We start from the raw sequence: 22,658 nt of genomic DNA on the forward strand, positions 1-22,658 counted from the left end.
ACTCAACACATTCATTACATCTCTTGTAATCTTGTTAGGCCGCAAGGCTCGACACACTAGTATAGCTTTCAAGTGGAGGTAGTCTCCCGCTCATGCGGAGGCGAACCACTATACTTCTTGTGTCTCTCTCTCTATCTCTTTACTTATCGTTAATTAGATCCCCCCGGATCCAAGCATTAACATTGGCGCCGTCTGTGGGAAGCCAACACAATGGCTTCGTCACCTACCGTGAGCTAAGTCTGCTTAGCGGAGCTTGAAGAAATTTCTTCCTTCTTTGAGTTTATGTTTGAAATTAATGTTTCTTGGCGGTAACTAGAGCAGAGTGTGCAGAAATTTGCACCTTATGGGCTGGTCAACACGTGGTCAACGCCCGGCGGAGTTGGTCAACGCCCATGAAGTGGTGAAAACTTGCAGAAACTGCTCAAAACACCAACGTATGGGCTGGTCAACGCCCGGCGGGGTCAGTCAACGCCCATCAAAGCTTGGTCAACGCTGGCACCACCAAAAAAAAAAAAAAAAAATTTCGGGCGGCAAAAACTTCTCTGGGCACCCAGACATTTTTTCTGGACACCCTTGCAACTTCTTCTTCGTCGCTGCGTTGCCTCCTGCCTCCCCTGCAACTTCGCCGCCCAACTTGCAGCTCCACCCAACTTGTAGCTCCGCCAGCTGCAACTCCGGAGCTTCCTCCGCCGGACTTCTCAGCTGGACTAGCCCCGCTCCGCCGAGCTGCTCCACCGCTGACCTCTCCTCCCACCGTGCACAGCCTCCTCCGCTAAAGCTTCATCAGCGGGAAACTGCTCCGCTAGGCTTCCCTACGAGCCACCGCTGGCTAGGTGCCAAAGCTCCGCAGAACACCAACTGTGCTATCACCGAGCTGCTCCACCGCTGAACTCTCCTCCGCCGGCCTTCTCGCTTGGACGAGCTCCGCTCTGCCGGTCAAGAGCTCTGCCGTCCATCTTCATCAGCGGCACTTTGCGCTTCCGCCGAGTTCTGCCCAGTTCTGCCCAGTTGACAGCTCGGACCAGCTCACCGCCAGCCCAGCCCAGCGCCGGTATGCCCAGCGCCTCCTCCGCCGGGATTCTCCGCGCTTACAAATCACCGCTGACGAACTCTCCTCCGCCGGACTTACTTCCTCCGCCGAACTCAGTCAGCGGCAGCGGTTCTCATTTCATGTGCACCACATGATGCTTCACTCTTAACACATCCGCCCAAGAAGAGCACCGCTAGCCTCAACCGCTGGGCACCCCTCCCCCATCCGCTAGGCGCCCCTCCGCCACTACCAGGCTGTTGCACCAACGTCAGTGGGTTGCTCCAGCAGCGCTGCCACTAGCGGCAGCCGCAATCCACGGACACCCAGTCCAAGAATTGATTTGGACACCCATGGCAACTCCCCTCTTCTTCTTCGATCGGTGTCAAGGAGAGAGGTCTTCAATCATTACCCATGACGCCTTGATCCGCTGATGACCAAGTTTCGCTGATGACCCATCGCTTGCTCACCACCATGATGCTTAATGGATATCAATTGTAGCGGCCTCCGAGCGTTCAAGCAATTAGTCAACAGTATCTGGGTTATATTCTTCGCACCCAGCCACCGAGCAATTTGCTCTGTACACCGGCAAGCTAAGTCTCCCTCGATCTCACTTTCCCTATTTACTGATACAAGCACATGCTGCTGCTCTTTCATTGTTTATCTGCTATACCAGTTGCACCAATCAAATCCCGGCACGCACATATCTCTTGGCCTCTGTTTTTAGCGCTAGGCATATTTAATTCTTGTCCACTGGCCGCGTGTCCCATAATCAATTCATAGACATTCAAACTTGTTAAGTAGGCACCACGTGCCATGAACTAATTATAATATGGTTTATAATGGTGTCCTCATGTATATGCTACTTCCTGAAAGGCCATATTCAATACTATATACAGCTAAGTACATCTTCATTTATACCTCGTGAATTGTGCTCATCTTAGTCTATCTAATTATGTATTGGCTGCATGTGCTCCTTCCTATCATCTCATAGACGCATGCACATGTATAACTAGTACAATTTGGCTAGTGGTCCTTACAGTGTTCCAATTATCATTGCACATAATGCGTTCGGTCAAACACAAATACAAAATAGACATATATACATGCTATTTGTCATCAACCACCACATTTGCTTATACACTTTGCTTACAATTTTATCAAAGTACATATGCAAATTATTTATGTTGATTTTACAAATCTACATATTAATCATCTATTTTGTTTCGAGGAAATTCAACTATTTCTATTGAGCATTCAACCGCAGCTACGAGTTGACGGACATTATCGGAGTACTTTATCCGCCACAATACAATGGAGCATCACGCTCGGCCAAACTCCGCTAGCCCCCTAATTGGCACAAGATAAGTAGCTTCATCTTATCTCTTACGCTCTTGCAAAATTTGAGCTACCACACATGCCATGTCTATACATGCTTGCTCTGTGTGTTTTGTCATTTTTTCGTCCACATACACTGTACGAGTCCACGGTCTACGACCAAAACCGCCAAGCGGTCAGGCAACGCCTCATAATAGCCATTGATCCGGCAGCAAGGGACTAGTTAACACAGCCTACGGCAGCCATTGATCCAGCAGTTAACCCCGACGCTTGGGTACCAAAGATTGGGATCGCTTCCCAACACCCTCTGCTCCGTGCAGCTCCCCCCGCCCCATTGAGCTTCCGCTCACGAGCTTCCCGCTCATGCCTTCCCGGCACCCCTTGAGCTTCCGCTCACGAGCTTCCCGCTCATGCCTTCCCGGCACCCCCTTGAGCTTCCGCTCACGAGCTTCCCGCTCATGCCTTCCCGGCACCCCTTGAGCTTCCGCTCACGAGCTTCCCGCTCATGCCTTCCCGGCACCCCTTGAGCTTCCGCTCACGAGCTTCTCGCTCATGCCTTCCCGGCACCCCTTGAGCTTCCGCTCACGAGCTTCCCGCTCACGCCTTCCCGGCATTCTACTCGACACACCACACGTTAATGGAACATGGAATTCTTCTACCATTTGTCGATCCCGAAAAATTGAATTCTTTTCGCGTTCCATTAATACGAGCGGCAACCAAACGCTTACCTTCGCAGCGCTCATACAACTTACATTTCTCATATGCAATCCATATGCTCACACGGCCATACGCGCTCTCGAGTTTTGTACGTCGTCATCGATCGTCCTCGACGCCATTCGCGTGTATACATCAACATGTATCACGCACCTCATACGTTTATATATGCCAACGCATATCAATGCAACGAGCATTCTACGTATGCCTGCTTTTTGTTTTTTGTTGTGCAGGTTACCGAGTCCCTTCTTGCTTACGGAGTTCGGGGACTTGTAGGGGCTCCGTACCGCCCGGTTACTTATGCTTGATGACTTCATGATTTGAACTCCCCAACCAAGAAGCTCCTCTTACTTGGGGACTTCGGGGACTTGTACATACCTCCAATAATATGGAGTATTTACTACGTCACCAAGCATAAGTAACACCCACTTTGGGACATCCACAAGACATGGCAAGGCCCAACCGAGACATGCATCGTGTAGCCCTATGTTCAGGCTACGCGGCGGTATCCGGAAGTCACAAATCCGCCACCGGGAAGCCACTTTCCCGCCCTTGCCAAGATGCCACCACAACATAGCTTTCTGCATGTTAAATAGACTAGAAATATGTGGAAACTTGTCCCACATCGAAGAATAAGTAGAGGAGATGGCTTCCTTGTCTTATAAAAGGAATGCCTCCTCCCACAACTCAACACATTCATTACATCTCTTGTAATCTTGTTAGGCCGCAAGGCTCGACACACTAGTATAGCTTTCAAGTGGACGTAGTCTCCCGCTCATGCGGAGGCGAACCACTATACTTCTTGTGTCTCTCTCTCTATCTCTTTACTTATCGTTAATTAGATCCCCCCGGATCCAAGCATTAACAGTCTTCTTCTTCCATATAGTGAGCCTCTTGTTCTTTAAACTCCCTATACCTCTTGTAAGTGGCTGCTACTCTATTGCTTGTTTGGCAGCTCTTGTACCAATGCCCAATAACTCCACACCTATAACATGGTTTATTGCCAACTCTTTCATTTTTGACTGAAGGGTTCTTAGGTGCCTTTTGTACCTTGTTTCCATGACCACTAAGGCCAGCACCACCATCTCTGCGCCATACATTGGGAGGGCCTCCACGGCCCATACCACGACCTCCACGTCCCTTTCCACGTGGTGCATTGTTGCCACGTGGGTAGGGATAAGCACGTCCAACCCCCTTTGCATTAGGGTTCTTTCCACCTTTCACTTTACCATAATTAGCGTCGGGAATTTTCTTTGTCCCAACGAGCCTGGCATTGTTGTTCAAAAGAACCTCATTATGCCTCTTAGCCACTTGCAGTAGGTTGATCAGCTTATTGAAGGTTGTGATTCTTTTGTTGTCATACTCCAGCCTATACTGGTTCGCTAGTATAAGTGCTTAAGTAAGAAAAGTGGAAAGAGTCGTCTGGATCATATCATCTTCTGTGAGTTCCCTTCCACAGAAATTGAGACATGTCTTTAGGCGCAACATGTCCTTGTTGAAGTCATTGACCCTTTTGTAGTCAAGCAAGCAGATTTCATTCCACTGAACGGTCAGTTCTGGAAGCAAAGTGTCATGAATGTTCCCAAAATGTCCTTTAAGGGCATCCCACAGTTCTTTGGGTGTCTTCAACTGAAGGTACTCCCAGCGTAGGCTAGGATCAATATGTTGCCTTAGAAACATTAAGGCACTTGCTTTCACATTGTTAGACGGTCCATTGTCTTTGGGGTCGGTGGGAGTTACGATGGTGGCAGTGTAGTCTTTCGCCACAAAGGCGGTTTCCACATTAGAAACCCAACGATGGTACTCAAGTCCTTCTGAGTCCAAAATGTCAAATTCAAGTCGAGTTGGATCAACCATCTACATAAACAAGAGAGAAGACATATAAATTACGCAGTCATAAAGACATCCACGTGAATTATTTTCCAAGAATATGAATTAGATTTCAAGATCAAGATTCGTAATGGTCACATTTTTTTCCGATGCTATGTGAAAATGCTTTATCACGGTAATTATGTATTTATAATACACATGAATTTTCATTATAGAAGGTAGTAACATAAATTACAGGACATGCTCAAATTTCACAAATAATATATAACAAAATATCTGCTACACATAATAACAACAATAATATAGCATGCTCAAATTTCTACGAATAATAAAACATAGATAAAATAACAAGGCATGCTAAAATGATCAATATTATCTAACCAAACAGGTTCAAAAGTTCTAATTGTAAATAATTAAATTTACCGGAGTATGAAATTAAATAAATAAAAGAGAATATACTTGGTTTCGAGAAAACAAAACTATCCTAGCGCACGCGCGTGTTGATACAGGCGTGCGTAGCGATGTTTTGGGCTTTTGCTGGGCTGACAAAGCTGCGCATGACCTCTCTCCTTCCCCTTCCCTTTTTTCGGAAGAAAAGGAGGATCCGGACAAAATCGATGAAACGGAAGAGGTCCGCGGACCTTTGTGACAAAGGTGGGTAGGAGGACAGACGTGGGCCAAGGCTGTCGTTGGCTGATTGACGCGCGAGTTGCTTGGCTTAACAAGGAAAGACGCGGCGCGGATCGGCTTGACAGATCTGGGTTTTTTTTTTTTTTTTTTTTGCTGGTTTTGTTTTCTTCTGGTTTCGACCTGAAGAAGAAAAAAAAAATCTAGGTTTTTTTTTCTTTTTTTTTTTCTTGGCTATTGGCTCTGAGAGTGCTGATAACGTGTAAAAGTAAAATGGAAAATTCATCTACTCATTTCATTAGATAGTCCCTTTATGTAGGGTGAGGATTACAATGGTAATTGCAATTACAATAATGACAATAATGGATGATTGAGCTGTAACCATTAATTCCCTAATTCCCTCTTCGTCAGTTACTTTGACGAATGCACATAACGTGTTTTTCCTTTAACATGGTTTAAAGAAATCAATGGAAGTCTATGAACTTTTCAAAAAGGCTATCTTTTATAATAAGTTTATACAAATTCAAATACAATACACCCCCCTTAGATTTTGCAATTTGCAATATTAATATATTATAACAACATCCAACTCAGCCCAATCAACCATCAAAGCAATCTGCAACTTGACTCGGAGGGGATGAAGTCGGCGGAGAGCTCGGCCACTATCGTTGAAGTCAAGGAATCGTCGGTGATGAAGAAGAAGCTGCAGAGGCTAAGCTGAAACGTAGAGAGAGGGAGAGAGAGAGAAGATCGGGATGGAGTCGGTGGCAGAGAGCTCGGTCATCGCCGCCAGGGTCAAGGAGTCATCGGTACACAGAAGAAGCAACAGAAGCTGAACCATAATGTAGAGAGAGAGAGAGAGAGTGAGTAGATCGAATGATGTGAGAGAAACCTTAGAGAGAGAAAGAGGAGAAAAGAGGAAAGAGAGAGGCACGATCTGTGTTTTTCAATGAGAATCGAAGATGTGATTATTTGAAATAAGTAGGATCCCCTAGTTATTTGAAATCATCAACTTTTGCTATCTAGTCCAGATCTTGTTTGGTGGTCCTGTTGATAGTGATGATGGATCTGCTCTTGATTCGTTGATCGATGGTGGTGATAGCGACCAGCGCGGTGGCCAGATTGTTGCTATTGGAGGTGGTGATGCCTGGTGGCGTTCCGATGACGGTAGTGTGGTCTTCGATGGTGGAGGCGGTATGTCTCGGGCTGACCTCTATCCGATGCAGTCTTCTGGTTCGAAGGTGGCTTCGTTTGGAGGCGGCGGCGACTTCTGGTTGAGATCTATTCCCCTTGGAGATGAGGGCAGCAATTTGCTGATGGTGAAGGATGGTGATCTGGCTCGATCTGTTTTCGTTGGCGATGCTGGTGGCTGGGGTGCGAATTGGCCTGGTCATGGTGGCCTAGCAGTGGCTATGTGGCGGAGTTTTGCGGCGGTGAGGCAAGTCGGAGGTGGTGGTGGGGTGCCCTTAGTACTTCTTGGGGTGCCCTTCGTAATTGCCATGTGGGCTGGGGCTTGGTGGGCTGATGCTTACTGGTGGGCCTGCTGGGCTTGCATAATTTTGGAAGGGATGGAAGGTGACCTGTCATCTTCCATTCCTAGTTTTTAGTTTTTTATCAGGTCAAAAATATCATATTCTCTAAGGATTCATTTTACTATTTGCTTAGGAGAATTTTGATATTTGTTTGGAATAAAGGTGCGTTAATTTCCTAAAAGGTAGGTGTACTGGGGGTGTCCTGGGTCTTATTCTTGTTCTAGAATAGGTGTTTAGGGTTCCCTAAGGAACGATTCTTTCTGTCGACCCCATATGAGTGTTTCATTTTTCAACTGCTTGCTGAATATATATAATGAGCTGATCTCTTTTCATTAAAAAAAAAAATCAAAATCCTCAACTCGAAATGCCCCCTATCCAAACTAGGTAAGGAACATTCTTCTTTAGGTTCAAAAGGATTTATCAAAACTTATAAATATATATATATATATATATATATATATATATATATATATATAAAACTATGGTTCTTTTTACAATGGGAATGCGGCATTTTGTATATGATCATGGTTGGACACGCTTGATTTGGTAGTGAATACTACTTCTCATGTCACTAGTGTTCATTGTATACCTGCCCTGGATCTTAAAGCACAGAAGTGAAACAACCAAAATGAGAATGCGTGTGCTCGCTCATATCCTTACATAAGACATTTTTCAATCATGGTTACGTCGAGTAATTTTTTTCATTTTAATGGATAATGGGGGTAGTGATGACAATGTAGGCAGAGACTTTTAAAGGGAAGGTCTAGGAATCTTTCAACTCCATGAAAGTTTGGTGAATATTATACAAAAGAAATATTATGTTAAATAATTAGGTGTAATCAATTTGGTTATAGATCCGCTTGGTTCTGAGTGCATTTTTTTTTCTTTTAATAGGAATTGATTTCATTAGTAATCAAGCCATGAAAACAGGCCAAAGTCTAACAGAACTTACATAAGAAAATCCGGAAAACCATATAACTTATCTAAGCCAAACTAAACTCATTAAAATCTAAAGGGACGCTTGCTGAACAGCAAGCCTAAGCTAAGTAAGAACAATCTCGCTTTCTAAGAAATAAATCATTCATCTAGTCTAACCTGCCAACACGCATTTGTGGTACAAATATGAACTAGAAACATCTTAGATAAGCTTATAGAAATTACTCCTACTTTAAAAGGCTTGAGTTTAGAATGTCTATGTCTTTGAAACCTTAAGCAAGTACTTTTTCCTTCCCCTTGGGGTCGGAACTAGCACTTGCCTCAGGCTCGTCAGCAGCCAACAACCTCGGTAACAGGTTGGTCTTCTTGCTCTTCTTTGAAATCTGTTGACTCGAATGGAGCCCAAGCCCAAAGGCCCAAGTTCGAACCCGAGTTAAGGAAACAGAAGCCCAATCACATTGCCAGGCTATCACTGTCGCCGCCAGCATCAGGTCTTCCGGCGGCCGACCTTTCCACCACACCATATTGTTCAATCAACTAAGCACCAAAACTTGAGGAATCTGGTTTAAGATCCCGCTTATGTGCCTACTCGACGCCACGCAAATCAGTCGCCAAATAGCAGTCTGATGCAAACTAGCTGCCCGAAGCAAAGCGACTACGCCTAGCCCTCAACCTGCGACCTCGACCTTGTTTAGTTGTACCAGCCAGAAGAATACTGCCCGTAAGCAATCCGGCAAGCCAATTTGCCAAATCCAAACCCGAAAAAAAAAAAAAAAAAAAAAAAAAAAAAAAAAACAAAAACAAAAACCAACGCAGTAACTTGGAAGAAAACGGTGAAGGACATGGAGCCCGACGTCAAGCATCGCTATGCAAGACGGGATCCAACCAGAGGACGGCGCTGCCGCTGTGAGTTTGAAACCCTAGGCTTCGCTTCTTTAGTGTTCTGAGTGCATTCTATCACCAAGTGAAATTTTTGAAGTCTTAAAGTAATCATATCTATAAATAAATGTTCTCCAAAATTCCGTACTAATTTCTATCACTTGACTTACAAAATTAATGATTATTCTTTTTAGGGCTGGGCACGGGCCGGGTCCAACAAAAATTTTATTGGGCTCGGGCCCGGCCCGTTTTTTACGGTTCGGGCCCAAAGCCCGTTTTGGCACTAACAGGGACCGGCCGTTTCCTTTCGGGCCGGGTTTCCAGGCTTCCGGGCTTCCGGGCCCAAAAACCTGTTTCTCAGACAACCACAACTCCGTTTCAAGAAGAACACCAAGCTTTTGTAAAACACTAGACAATCACAACTTCGTTCCTCAGGCACCTCTAGAGCCACCAGTTCGAAGGCAAAGACTTTTGAAGCTTCCAAGAAATAAACAAAGAGAGAGTGTCAGAAAACCACAAATAAGCTATAATTATATAGGAATTAAAATGAATGCTAATGGTATAGATGCAGTTTGATATATAATCATGAATTTCAATTCCAGCTTGATAAAGAATGAACCAATGATTCATCAGTCAAAGTGTCAAACAATCATAAATGAACAACAATCAATTTGACTCCCCAGGTCATGATTCATGAATCTAAATCGAAGTTGGAATCTAAAACATTCCCAAGTAGGATCAATGGTTGTTGGGTACTTGCGTGATAAACACATATGTCGTACGGTCGTACATGATGCCTCCTAGAAGCAGAGCTTGTCCTCTTCCTCCTTCCAATTTGGTCTCGGCAATCAGAGAGAGAGCAGCGCAGTCTCAGCGAGCTGGGGAGAGAGAGCATCGCAGTCTCGGTGAGTTGGGGAGAGAGAGCAGCACGGTCTCGGCGAGCCGGGGAGAGAGAGCATTGCAATCTCGGCGGTCGTAGTCAGATATGGCTGAGGCGGCTGAAGAGTGAATAGGCAATATGGGGGACCCTTTGGAGCTGCAGAATGAAGACCCTAATTGACTAATCCAGTGAGTTCGACCCCATGATAAGGGTTTTGAGCCTTACCATATGACCAATGATATATAAACATCTGTCTATTTTTGTACAACGGGCCTGACGGGCCTTTACATTTCTAAAACTCAAGGCCCGGGCCCGAACCGTTTTGATGAAGAAAAAAAATAGGGCCCGGACCGTACGGGTCGGGCCTTGCTAGGCTGGTCCGGGTTTCCGGGTTTTCGGGCTTAAATGCCCAGCCCTAATTCTTTTGATACCCTGCTTTCTTTTTCATGATCTGAAAATCGAAAGAAGGGAAAAAAAAGTTGTTCAACCGGGTCAGCCCACCAAGCAATATAGGTTGACAGTGCACAAACCCGTTATCCTTCCACTGTTGTGAGCAGGAGGTTTTCGCTACTCTGTGAAACCAGCCTCACGCTTTGCCCTCCTCTCTAAGAGCCACTTGGCACAGGCCTTCGCCTAAACCACAAGGCCCAACTCACAACTTGGAACGGGCGAGTCAGTGGGTCGCACAAGTCCAACCCTGCAGAGTGGGCCAACCCGTTGTTCCACCAGTTTATTGCCCTCGCTTGAGTCATAAGCTAGCGCTACATAGCTCGGCGGCCACCCAGTAAGTGTTAATGTTTATAAGCAGTAGCTCTTATTCCTTTTTCTTCAGTACGGGACTGAACTCTAACATAAACAAATTTTTCTCAGTGCAAATTAAGCACTCTTTCTGCCCAAATTGGGCTGCTTATAGAGGTGTGGTGGCCAAAGATTGATGAGTGCTTATCAGGTTGTTAAGATTAACACAGATGGGAAGATAGTTGAGTTGTTAGTGAGTGTTTACCAAGGATTTACTTTCCATCGTAACTGATTCTTGCTGTTCTTGATTAGTAGTGAAAAACAAATCTAACAAGGAGCAAAGATTAGCTTCAACATTTGACAGCTTTCTCATTTGGCCAAGCTAATTTGTGATAAAAAAAAGAGTGATGGCCAACTGTAGACACCAAAAATTTAATGAAAATAAAATTCATTAAATAATTAGGTCACCACTTGAAATTATGACCGAACAAATTTAGTCAGCATGTGGGTCCCGCAAATTGTCCGCGTGGCTTGTGAGTCAGCAAAATCACGCAGACTCAGAGAATGACACTTGGCGATACATGAAAGGCTCGACGGCAATAAATGAATTTGCTCCGGCTAAATCAATTGATATTAAAGTGGATCAATCAAATCAATTGATTCCGAATAAAATCAAACATTAAATCTCGTCTGCTGATTAGATATCAATTTATTTAAATTGATAATCAAGACGAAAATCAGCCATCAAATTAATTGGCTAATTCCTTAATAGTCGTAATTAAATCAGTTAATTAAAGCTGATTGATTTGATTATGCTATTAATAAAATACAATTAAAATCAGCCATCAAATTGATTGGCTAATTCCTTAATAGTCGTAATTAAATCGGTTAATTAAAACTGATTGATTTGATTATGCTATTAATGAAATGCAATTAATTACGTGTCATCAAGTCATTCCAAATCGAGAGAAACGCCGACACTATAAATACCCCTTCTCAAAACAAGAGAAGGACTTCAGCGGAAGGAGAGAAAAATCACTCCCAAAGTTCATAAGTTTTCAAGCACGTGAAGAGCCTTCAAGCTGCCAAATAGCCGGTTCATCACCAACCTCAAGCCAAAGCACTCGTCAATTGTCAACCCTCGTGGCCATCATACGACTCAAGATCAAGCGTCAATCGCCCTTGAGTCAAGTACACCATCGAGGAGGACGACAGACAGAGGGACGCAAGCAGACGGAAGAAACCTCTCCAAAGCTCAGAAGCCTCCCAAGCTCGTGAAGAGCCATCAAGCTGCCAAATAGCCGGTCTCTTCACCTCGCCAACTTCAGACAAACAAGGGAAATCACCTGCAAGCTCATAAGTTGTCAAACTCGCGGAAAATCAACAAGCACCAAGCAAACGTGCCGATTCATACGCCATCAAAGCCATACTCGCCACGTGACACCGCTCGTGGTTCAAATCTGATCAAGTTCAAGCCTCTGCAGCCCTTGATCATTTGTCGTCTTCAAGTCGTCAACAAAGCAAAGCTTCTGACAAGTTCTTCATCAAACTCGCGGAAGATCAACAAGCACCAAACACACGTGCTGGTTCATCCCCTACGAAAGCCGAAGAACGCCCACCACGTGACACCACTCGTGGCCTAAATCTGATCAAGATCAAGCTTCTACAGCCCTTGGTCAATCGTCTTCCTCAAATCATCAACATAGCAAGAAGTTCACACTACAACCATTCGATTCAAGATCAAGTGCTCGCCACCCTTGGATCAAATCAACGTCAGAGATCGAATCAGAGGAGATTCTTGTGAAAGAGCATCTACAGAGATTGTAACCCTCAAGTTCATTAATAAAAATATATTATTTTGTACACGTGTCCTTCTTTCATTCGTTGCAGGATTTTCGTGTTTACACCAACCTTTGTAGGTTGATGGGATTGTGGGAAGAGTTGCAGCTTAACAGGATAGACATACGGATATAGTCAGCTTGGGGCAAATGAAAGTTGAAAGATGATATTTATAGCTTTGGATATGTACTAGTCGAGGCTCTTGTTGAAGCTTCCACCTCTGCTATATAAGAGAGGCATTCCTGTGAAATGGTATGGTAGTGGAGCAGTTCTTTCACTTCTTTGTTAGGCTAATTCAAATGTTACTAATGTTTTCAATTTCACCTAGCTATTGATGCGAAGCTGTGATCATGTCCGGTAGTTCTACATCAACATCAAATACTTTTTTGAGATTTTTTTTTTACCATCGATCAAAGGTTGATCATAAGTACTAAATAATTAAGATACGCTCATTAACAGTTAAAATAGTTTAAAACAGATTAATTATACGAACGGTTATAAAGAAATTAAAAAAAAAATCATTATCCGTATACAATCTATTGTGGAAGATGTGAATATGGTTAAAATAAACCTAAACTTTTGTCCCAGCCATAGCATATACAAATATATATTTTTTAACTATTTTGTTCTAAACACACAGAAAAATAAGGAAAATAAAAAGAATTTTATTTGTTTCACCATCTGCGATGTGTAAGAGCCTCATTTAAAGAGAATCTTAAATCCATCACGCAATAGATTGGAACTCGACGCACGCAAAATAGCAACTCATATTTTTTTTTTTTTTTTTTTTTTTAAAGAGGATCAAAGGGTTTCACTCCTGCCCCTATGGTGACTCGAACCAATGACTTCGTACATAGATAGTGGGTGCTCTAACCACTGAGCTAACACCACTTCGTACAATACTCTTTTTTGGACCTTAATCCCCGAGGTACGATAACACCACTGAGCAACTCATATCTAACTCTTTGTACAATACTCTTTTTTGTTACTGATCTTGATCATTGCTTGTCAATCTTTGATTTTCATATTTGAAAATCTTGAATGATAGATTTCGAAAGAGAAATTTGTAAGAATCTTGAATCTATTATCTCCTTTTAGTTTCCTCCAATATCTTATTCAATAAACAAGCAATAGTTACATACTTCATACTTGAATTCTTATATTCATAGGCATCATAGCATCCAAGAATATTACAATAGAATACTAATGTGGTATTAGGCATGATATAATTATTTTTCATCCAAACTTCGCATCTAGTTTCACAATGATATAATGCGGTTGAGATTATACATAACAACGTACTGTAATTCTTAGGTACAATGTGATTTAGCATATGTTGGTGTCGAAAAATTCCGTAGAGGAGTTTGACTCACCAATGAATGAGGACTGGAGCGGGAGCTGACCGAGAACAATCGAGAAACTTCCTTGGAGCGTTGACTCAAAGTTTGACCGTCGGTTCGAGGAGGGGGTACCTGCAGAAAACCCTCCGATGCCTAAGTCAGTACGTTTCTTAGTAGTGAAGTAGAGAGAATTGGAATTCGATGCATTACCTTGACGTCGAGCAGCCTATTTATAGGTGTACCTCGGCGTGGGCTGCAAGTAAACTTGCACAGCAAGCCGTAGTGACTTGAGCGGCACGCCACCATTAAGGCCGTATTTACTCCTGCAATAACCGTCACTTATTGGCGGCCATGATTGCCATACTGAATGTCGCATTTATCATCGCATTTACAACTACATTAACCGTTGCATTTACTGTTGCCATTACTTCTCTTTAGTGTCGAAAAATTCCGTAGAGGAGTTTGACTCACCAATGAATGCGGACTGGAGCGGGAGCTGACCGAGAACAATCGAGAAGCTTCCTTGGAGCGTTGACTCAAAGTTTGACCGTCGGTTCGAGGAGGGGGGTACCTGCAGAAAACCCTCCGATGCCTAAGTCAATACGTTTCTTAGTAGTGAAGTAGAGAGAATTGGAATTCGATGCATTACCTTGACGTCGAGCAGCCTATTTATAGGTGTACCTCGGCGTGGGCTGCAAGTAAACTTGCACAGCAAGCCGTAGTGACTTGAGCGGCACGCCACCATTAAGGCCGTATTTACTCCTGCAATAACCGTCACTTATTGGCGGCCATGATTGCCATACTGAATGTCGCATTTATCGTCGCATTTACAGCTACATTAACCGTTGCATTTACTGTTGCCATTACTTCTCTTTAGTGTCGAAAAATTCCGTAGAGGAGTTTGACTCACCAATGAATGCGGACTGGAGCGGGAGCTGACCGGGAACAATCGAGAAGCTTCCTTGGAGCGTTGACTCAAAGTTTGACCGTCGGTTCGAGGAGGGGGTACCTGCAGAAAACCCTCCGATGCCTAAGTCAGTACGTTTCTTAGTAGTGAAGTAGAGAGAATTGGAATTCGATGCATTACCTTGACGTCGAGCAGCCTATTTATAGGTGTACCTCGGCGTGGGCTGCAAGTAAACTTGCACAGCAAGCCGTAGTGACTTGAGCGGCACGCCACCATTAAGGCCGTATTTACTCCTGCAATAACCGTCACTTATTGGCGGCCATGATTGCCATACTGAATGTCGCATTTATCGTCGCATTTACAGCTACATTAACCGTTGCATTTACTGTTGCCATTACTTATCTTTAATTGCCTTGATTGCAGGGTCAAATTTATTGACCACCCCCACAGCATAAAAGTATTTTAAAAGCATTCTACTCGTCAATCTTTAGTAACTTATATAGTTATATTTGGATGACTTCACCATAAAAAAAAGAGTGCTTCTATTCATACCTCTTTTATTGGTATGTATACATCCTCTCATTTTTGGACATTTTAAAATCCAATATTGCCCCTCTTTTAAACTGAAAAGAAAAAAAAAGAAAAAAACTTGTTGTCGCTTGTATGTCGCTGTCATCGTCCTAATTCCTCTTTGTGGTTCCGTTTTATTGTCTCTCCTCTTCCTTTCCATCTCCATTTTTTATTCTCTTCCCTAATTCCTCTATAATCCTCTCTCCAACTCTTGTAATTTTCCATGTTTTCTAACTTTCAGTCCTCAATTTCTTAAACCTCGATCTCCAATGGTCGTGTTGCCTAAAAAGTGTCAATTTGGTTGTATATATATATGCGTCTATGTATGGTATATGTTTCTGTTTTATTCTTAATCAATCAAGTTTATACTGAATTCCTCCTATACTCGGTAAGTGCGAGTTTTTACCACTCCATCAGTTTCTATCATTCCTCCATTACTTCTGGCCGCTAACAAATCTATAAATTAATTAAACTCAACCTCATTGTTTCCTCTATATTCTTCGTTCCATCAAGGAGCAACATCTAAATTGATCCAATTAAAGAACAGTTTGTCAAATGGATAATCAATAGAGAGGACGATTAATGTTGCTAGAGAAAGGCACATGGTGTGGAGTTACAAAGGTTCGAAGAATAGGAGGTTTAAATAGAAAAATAATGGACAAAATGAAAAGTTTGGTGGTAAAAATATGGTTGGAGGTCCAAATACTATATAGGAGGTTTGAATAGAACCATTCTAGAAAAAAATTAAAAAATATGTCTCATGTTTTTTTTTTTTTTTTTGAAATAATACATGTCTCATGTTAAATGACTCAATCACTCAAATAATCATTATCAAAATCTTCTACTAATTACATGACCCAGTACCAAACACATATATGAAATTTGTTCATATTATATATTTTTCGATTATTGTTTACTTCCCACTTAATTACAAAAAGAAGACTTATATCATTGGATCAAATTGTACAAGTGCTTTTTTTGTTTCTGTTGGAAAATCGTAGTCTTTAATTATTGTTTTATTTTTATTTTTTGGTAAAATTTATATTGAAATAACCAAAGAATAATCAATTTTCAGAGAATGAAATTATCATAGGCAATGAAGTTATAAAAGAGGAGTTGAATGAAAAATTGATGGGGCAGTGACTGGACTCGTTAGTTTCAAATCAAGTTGGAAAACTTTTCCATAATCATGGTGACCACCAAACGTCTGTCTTTGATAGCATTAAAACAAAAACACATATAAACAGAAGAAACCCAAACGCAAGCGCATCAAAAACAGCGAAGCTCTGCCCAAAAGCCCCAATCTTCAGCGGTTCAGCTTCAGGTATGTACTTGCCTCCTTCACCCCCAAATTTTCAGTTCTTCCATCAATCACTTTTGTGCTGCTATAAACCAATTTGAATTTGAATTCCCAATTTACGGTAAATAGTTGGTGAAATTGGATGTCTAGGGTTCATTACATGGCTAATCTACCTTCTTTCATGATTCAATTTTGTGGGATTTTTGCTTCCGGAGGAAAGATTGAGGCTTTTATGTATGAAGTTTCTTGTTGCATGAAGATTAATGTCTTAATAGCATTGGGTTTGTGCACAACTGGTATTTGGTATTTGGGTTTTGATACATGTATCAAATTTTGGAATTTCTCAGAGCCCATTATTATTTTATTAGCTATTTGACTCGAAAGTTGAAAACTTTGGCACTCCAAATTTCAGTTATAGATGAACTATGCATTGAACTGAACTATGGTAAGGTGGTTTTTGGGAACCAATGGTAAAGTTTGCTGTGATTTCTAATGCCTGTGCTCTGCATTGCAGCATCCGGTGAAAATGCAGGATTCAAAGATTCCCCTTTCGGATGAATTTTCGATTCCCAAGTCACGGAAGAAGAAAGTCTCTGCCCAGAAAGGCCCCTTGTTTCAGGTACAAGGGAATGATGTGAATGGGGCTCCTTCTCTTCCTCTAAAAGCTGGTGGGAACAAACCATCCAAAAGGAACTTGAAGAGGGAAGTTTCCCCAATGGTCCAGCAACCAGAGAGGTCAAACTCAAATTCGCTGCCTGATTCATCTTCGTCTGGAAGCAACTACCGTGAGCTAAGGCTTAAGTACTTGATGATGGAGGAAGAGAGCTTTGCAGTGGGGAAAGATCTACGAGAGGTTGAAGATGAGGTTAAGACCCTTGAGGAGGAGAAGTTTGCACTCTTGGATGAGCTTGTTGTGTTAGAAGGCCTCGTTGATCCTTCAGAGTTGCACCCCCAGGGGTTGCATTCATCCTAGTTTATTTCTTTGTACCAGTTTGTTTGATTAATCTGCACAATTGTATAATATGATATAAGGTCTCAAAGATTAGGGAATGATTATTGTTAAAACTTCAAAAAGATTGTATCCAGTTCCTTTAGTAACTCGGTATATGTATTTGACTGCTTCATTAGTTTTTCAGGTCTAATGTTTGATTCAATATTTGGTTGTTGCCCATTGGTGCCAAATGTTAATTTTTTTTTTTTTTTTTTTCTGTCAGATTGGATTTATTCACAAGCATACACATATGGAGCTATATGCTTCAAAAAGCAAAGCAAAGAAAAATGAGAAGGAAGAAACAAGCAAGGCACAAACTACACAGGTTCATCAAACTTTATAACTTATCAAAGTTTAGTGATATACATAAAACTTAAACCACTTGCCACTTAAGCAGGAAACTAACAAAAATAAACTTTCTTTAATTTTGCTCATATCGGCCAAAGAAAAAACAAATAATCTGGTAATAAATCAATCTCCAAGCTTTTAAACTATAGGCAACTTGGAATACTAATCTTCACTTGGTTCTGCATTGGCATCTTACTGTGTAAGGTTTTAGTATCTGTAAGGACTAGGATATCAATGTCCTAAAGCTAACTGAACTTTTCCATGGGCTGTTATCTCATCAGCCCTGAGTTTGAATGCGCAACTTGGACAACGAGAGGACTGGTAACCCTCGATCTTCCACTCATCCATGACAAGAACCCAAATGTATATCCCTTCGATGGAGCAACCACCTTGAAATTCACAGTAAAGCTTAGCTTCTGACCGAGGCTGGTGAAGACTAGTCGATTTGGGATAACAGTAACATTGATTCCTTTGGGTGAGGACACAGCAGCTTTATAGATATTCTTTGGCTTCCCGACGTTGGTCACTGTTCTAGTTACTGAGATGTTCCCTTCGAGATTTGGTACAGTGATAGATGGATAGTTAAGGTCAGATGCTGTTCTGAATGACTGAGCACATGTACTGTTGTCTAGTGTGATTTGATGCAATGACTTCTCATCATATCCAACTGAACAAAGGAATGATACATAATCTGCTGGCTGTGCGTCAAAGATAAGACCTGGATCAAGTGCTCTTGTTGGGTTCAGGAAGCCTGAGCCATAATCAAATGCATTACCCTTTTTGCCTTCAGGGTCCACTGTAATTGGCTTGTGCTTCTTGTCCAGAAGAGTAGCTGTATGTTCATTTGTTGTCAGACTTAAATACAAGATAGGGCGAAAAACTACTGATTCGAAAACTTCATCAGATCAGGAATAATATATACAAGTGACCAAAAAATCTTCTAGAACTCACGAGAACTAAACATGTTTGAGAAACCAGAATAAATTTTTTTATGTTAACTTTAGCCTTTAGACTTGGTAATTTTACCAGTAGTCATGATTGCCGATCTAATAGCTGCTGGGGACCATGAAGGATGAACGGCTTTTATCAAGGCGGCAATTCCTGTTACATGCGGGCAAGCCATGGATGTACCAGAAAAAATGTTGAACTGCTTACCAGCTACTGCTGGAGACCAAGATGCAAGAATGTTCAGTCCAGGAGCTGTGATATCAGGCTACAACAGCAGAATAACACAAAAGTTTTTTTATATCAATTATAAAGGTGGAGCATAAAAATGTGGAACTAACAAATTAGAAAACCCAGAAAGCACATTGTGGCATCTGATCATTAGATAAAGTTTACCTTCAAAATTTCTGGGGTCAAAGCATTGGGACCTTTTGCAGAAAATGCTGTAACATGAGGTGCAGGTTTCAATCCCAGTGTAGTCTTTGCAGGGAGAATTCTCGACATTGGTTGGCTGTGCACAGTGGTCCAAATCAGTTAAACACAAAAACTAAAACACTGCAAACTCGGATGTCATGCTTAATTTTCAAAACTAACCGTGTGCGATTAATGTAAGATAGAAGATGTTTTCCTATCCTCCGTCTAATGATTGCTGAAGGGATAACAAATGGGACGGCAACATCCATATCTGCCTCATCGATAAGAACCATCCCGACACCACCAGCTTCTTTAACTACAACACTTTTTGCAAGCTTCGACTCTGTTGAACTCTCAGCATGACGACAGACCAGAACCTTCCCTCTGGCCTTGGTCTTGTTCAAGGAACTTTCTAAACAATAACTGCAGGTAAAAAGGGAGTAGAGTTAATTAAGGTTTCTCTATGTAATGACATCTAAATAGGACTCAGTTCCAAGTACCTTTTGATTCACCTGGATTGATATGGAGTGAAGTACCCTGCAAAGGCTTCAGAGGCGGAAATGATGCTTGCTGAGGCTTTCATTCCAAAGACACTGAGGCTTTCACCCTAATCAATTATTGAGAACTTATAAGGCTCGGCAAAAGTCACAAAATCATGAACCAATCTCTCCAACAGAAAGAAGTAGAGAGCATTACCGTGACATTAACACCATTTCCAAGAACGATATCAGAAGTGAAATCCCTATCCGTTGAACTTGCAGCAACAGTAATCATCCATGGGGCGAGATTTGTTACAGAACCCGGGTTTCCTTCATTTCCAGCAGAAGCAACCACTAAAATTCCATGCCTAGCAGCATGGAATGACCCCACAGAAATGGCATCAATAAAATAGTCTCCCTGAGGAGCATCAGGCCCGAGAGACAGAGACAGAATGTGAACCCCATCTCTAATTGCATCATCAAAAGCTGCTAGTAAGTCTACGTCATAACAACCAGTGTCCCAACAAGTTTTGTATACTGCAATCCTAGCCATTGGTGCACCTCCTCTAGCTCCTCCAGATGCCAATCCCTTATAAGTCATGTTTGACACATAACGACCAGCAGCTATAGAGGCTGTGTGGCTGCCATGACCGGCACTGTCCCTTGGAGAACTGAATGCCACTGTGTCCGCTGAATCTTCCTCGGCTTCATAACCGGACTTATAGTATCTAGCCCCAATCACTTTTCTATTGAAAAAAGTTATAATCAGTTTGAGATTACCAGTCAATAATTTTTGTTCAAACAATCTAAACACTCAATACAAAGCCATGATGGGAACCTGTTGCAAGTTGAAGCATTGAATGCCTCTCCTGATTGACAAACCCCCTTCCATCTAGCTGGCACTGGAGGCATTTTGTCATCATTAAAACTTGGAGATTCAGGCCAAATTCCTGCATTGATTAGGCGGTCAACACAATTGAGAAAGCAATATCTTTTTCCCTTTAATCATTAATGTAATAAACAGTCCATAACAAAACACCAGAGGCAAGCACATGTTCAAGCATACATAAAGCAACAAATTATGGCATGTTCATGTGAATACAGATAACAACAACTCGTGGCATGTTTTATACCTTAATAGTATAATACAAATCCCCCAAAGAAAGAGCAAAGTACAGTTTGAGTGATTAGTGCTTACCAGTATCAATGAAACCGACAATGACATTTACTTGATTCTTGATGTTAAAGCCGGAAACCTCCAAGGTCTGTTCACCCAAAAGACCCATGAAATCCCAAGAATGAGTGGTGTGCAAACTCCTTTTCGAGTTGGGAAAAACCGAAACAACTCCAGGCATCTCTGTCAAAGTTCAATGGTTATTCACAAATCCATGGACCTGTTTAAATTATAATTCCCGGAAATGGATTGAGGAACTTACTTGAAATTTGGAAAGCTTGCTGATCAGTCAACCTGGCAGCAAAGCCTTTAAAACCATGTCGGTAACTATGAATGTGAGATGCTTGAGCTTCCTCTATGCTGTTCAACACCATTAATGACAATTCCCAATACAATCAGAGATGGACCAGAAAAGCCAAGAGAGAAAAAGTTAAGCACCTTTGCTTTTGAATGAAGAACTATAGCAAAGACTGACCTTCCTGTGTGAACAGAAGCAAGTATTTGATGGTTTTGCGCCAGAATCTCATCTGGGTCTTCACCATTTTTGCTTCCCATATAAACCACATACACCTAAAACCCCAGCACAAGAACTTAAACCCAGAAACCACCAGAACAGAACCAAAAAAAAAACCCAGAAAACAACCAAGTCCAGAATCATAATAATTACCTTGGATGAAAAACAAGTGCTAATCTGAGCAACAAGAACACAAAGCAACATGAAAAGAAGACTGCTTCTTCTCCAAGCAGAACAAAAAGAAGCCATTTTTTTCAAGTGTCCCAACCTTTCTCAAAAGCGATAAGTATAATATGTATTGGACCAAAACAGTTTGGATAAAAGAGGTAGGAGATGGGGTTTTTTATATATAGAGAGAGGAAAGGTCTGTGCTTTTGTTACTTGAGGTGTGTGTGTGTAATGTGTATAGGTAAAATGGCTCAGGGAGAAAATGTGACACAAAGCCAAAAAAGAGACACTGACGCCGATGATATGATGAAACGTGAAGACAAGAATGGTGAGTGGGTGAAGGGGTGGGAGACTGAGAGAGAGAGAGAGATTTTTATTTGCTTTTGGAGCAAACCAAACCCAACGTGTCTCTCCACTACTCTCACCCAAAGAAACCAGGCTTAAAAGTAAAGCCTGAGCCTTGAGACCGTTAAAAAAGTGATCTTTGGGTTTCAACAGCTATAGAACAGTGAGAGTGCAGCACTGAAGCAACAAAGCACCTTATTATCATGATCAGTTTAACTTTACCAAGTGACTATAGTTGCATTTACTTTCATGTAGTTAATCATAGCTAGTTAGCTACCGGACACTCACCTAATATTATGTCTATCATTTGATTAGCAAAGAAGTCCCCTTTCTTTGTTGGGTTCAATATCAGCAATGTAGTAACCTAATCCAAATTAGGGAGATACAAAGCAATCATATTCGGATGAATAAATGGTTGAGTTTTGATACTTGCTTGATACTCAATTCAATTTTATTTCGCAAGGGGTTGAGAATAAACGTAAAGTTTGAATATCAATTTTAGTATTTTAAAGATATGTTAGGTTGTACATTAGAATCTGACACATACTCTAATAATTCATGAGCCTTACTGGGTTTCTCATTCTTATTTCATGGGATGACGGCAAAACCCAACAAACCCTGGAGAGAATGATAGCAAACGTGATTCTTTTTCTTACTATCTCAACATGATCCAACAGATGAAAATGGAAATAATGGCATTCCATCAAAGTATCAAATCTGACAAGTCATGATAGTGAGCTCTACCTCGTCATCATCATAACCCATTACCAACTTCTTAATCACCACCGCATTCATAATGATTTCCTCTCTACAATTTTGCCAT

The 22,658-nt window shown here is 41.9% G+C and overlaps 2 protein-coding genes across 2 annotated transcripts; one reads left to right on the forward strand and one right to left on the reverse strand.

Annotated features, from left to right (window-relative positions):
- Positions 1-16,307: 16,307 nt before the first annotated feature.
- On the forward strand, positions 16,308-17,628 carry LOC133714968 (uncharacterized). The gene is made up of 2 exons (XM_062141259.1): positions 16,308-16,481; positions 16,972-17,628. The coding sequence occupies exon 2, from the start codon at positions 16,984-16,986 to the stop codon at positions 17,428-17,430; it is 447 nt and encodes a 148-aa protein (XP_061997243.1). The 5' UTR covers positions 16,308-16,481; positions 16,972-16,983; the 3' UTR covers positions 17,431-17,628.
- Positions 17,629-17,756: 128 nt separating this feature from the next.
- LOC133714959 (subtilisin-like serine-protease S) lies at positions 17,757-21,905 on the reverse strand. The gene is made up of 11 exons (XM_062141247.1): positions 21,476-21,905; positions 21,284-21,378; positions 21,071-21,168; positions 20,833-20,991; positions 20,473-20,584; positions 19,852-20,380; positions 19,668-19,762; positions 19,336-19,578; positions 19,138-19,252; positions 18,823-19,009; positions 17,757-18,628 (listed from the first exon to the last, which is right to left on the reverse strand). The coding sequence occupies exons 1-11, from the start codon at positions 21,569-21,571 to the stop codon at positions 18,066-18,068; spliced, it is 2,292 nt and encodes a 763-aa protein (XP_061997231.1). The 5' UTR covers positions 21,572-21,905; the 3' UTR covers positions 17,757-18,065.
- Between the last annotated feature and the right edge of the window lie 753 nt (positions 21,906-22,658).

Source organism: Rosa rugosa, chromosome 1 (assembly GCF_958449725.1).
Source record: "Rosa rugosa chromosome 1, drRosRugo1.1, whole genome shotgun sequence".
NCBI lineage: Eukaryota > Viridiplantae > Streptophyta > Magnoliopsida > Rosales > Rosaceae > Rosa > Rosa rugosa.

Bases quoted from the DNA above. Each gene is read 5' to 3' on its own strand.
- LOC133714968 (XM_062141259.1), top strand. From the start codon at position 16,984: ATGCAGGATTCAAAGATTCCCCTTTCGGATGAATTTTCGATTCCCAAG.
- LOC133714959 (XM_062141247.1), bottom strand. From the start codon at position 21,571: ATGGCTTCTTTTTGTTCTGCTTGGAGAAGAAGCAGTCTTCTTTTCATG. The intron at 20,992-21,070 runs GTAAGTTCCTCA...GAACTTTGACAG, and splicing joins GCAAGCTTTCCAAATTTCAA to AGATGCCTGGAGTTGTTTCG. The intron at 19,010-19,137 runs GTAAACTTTATC...CTGCTGTTGTAG, and splicing joins TGACCCCAGAAATTTTGAAG to CCTGATATCACAGCTCCTGG.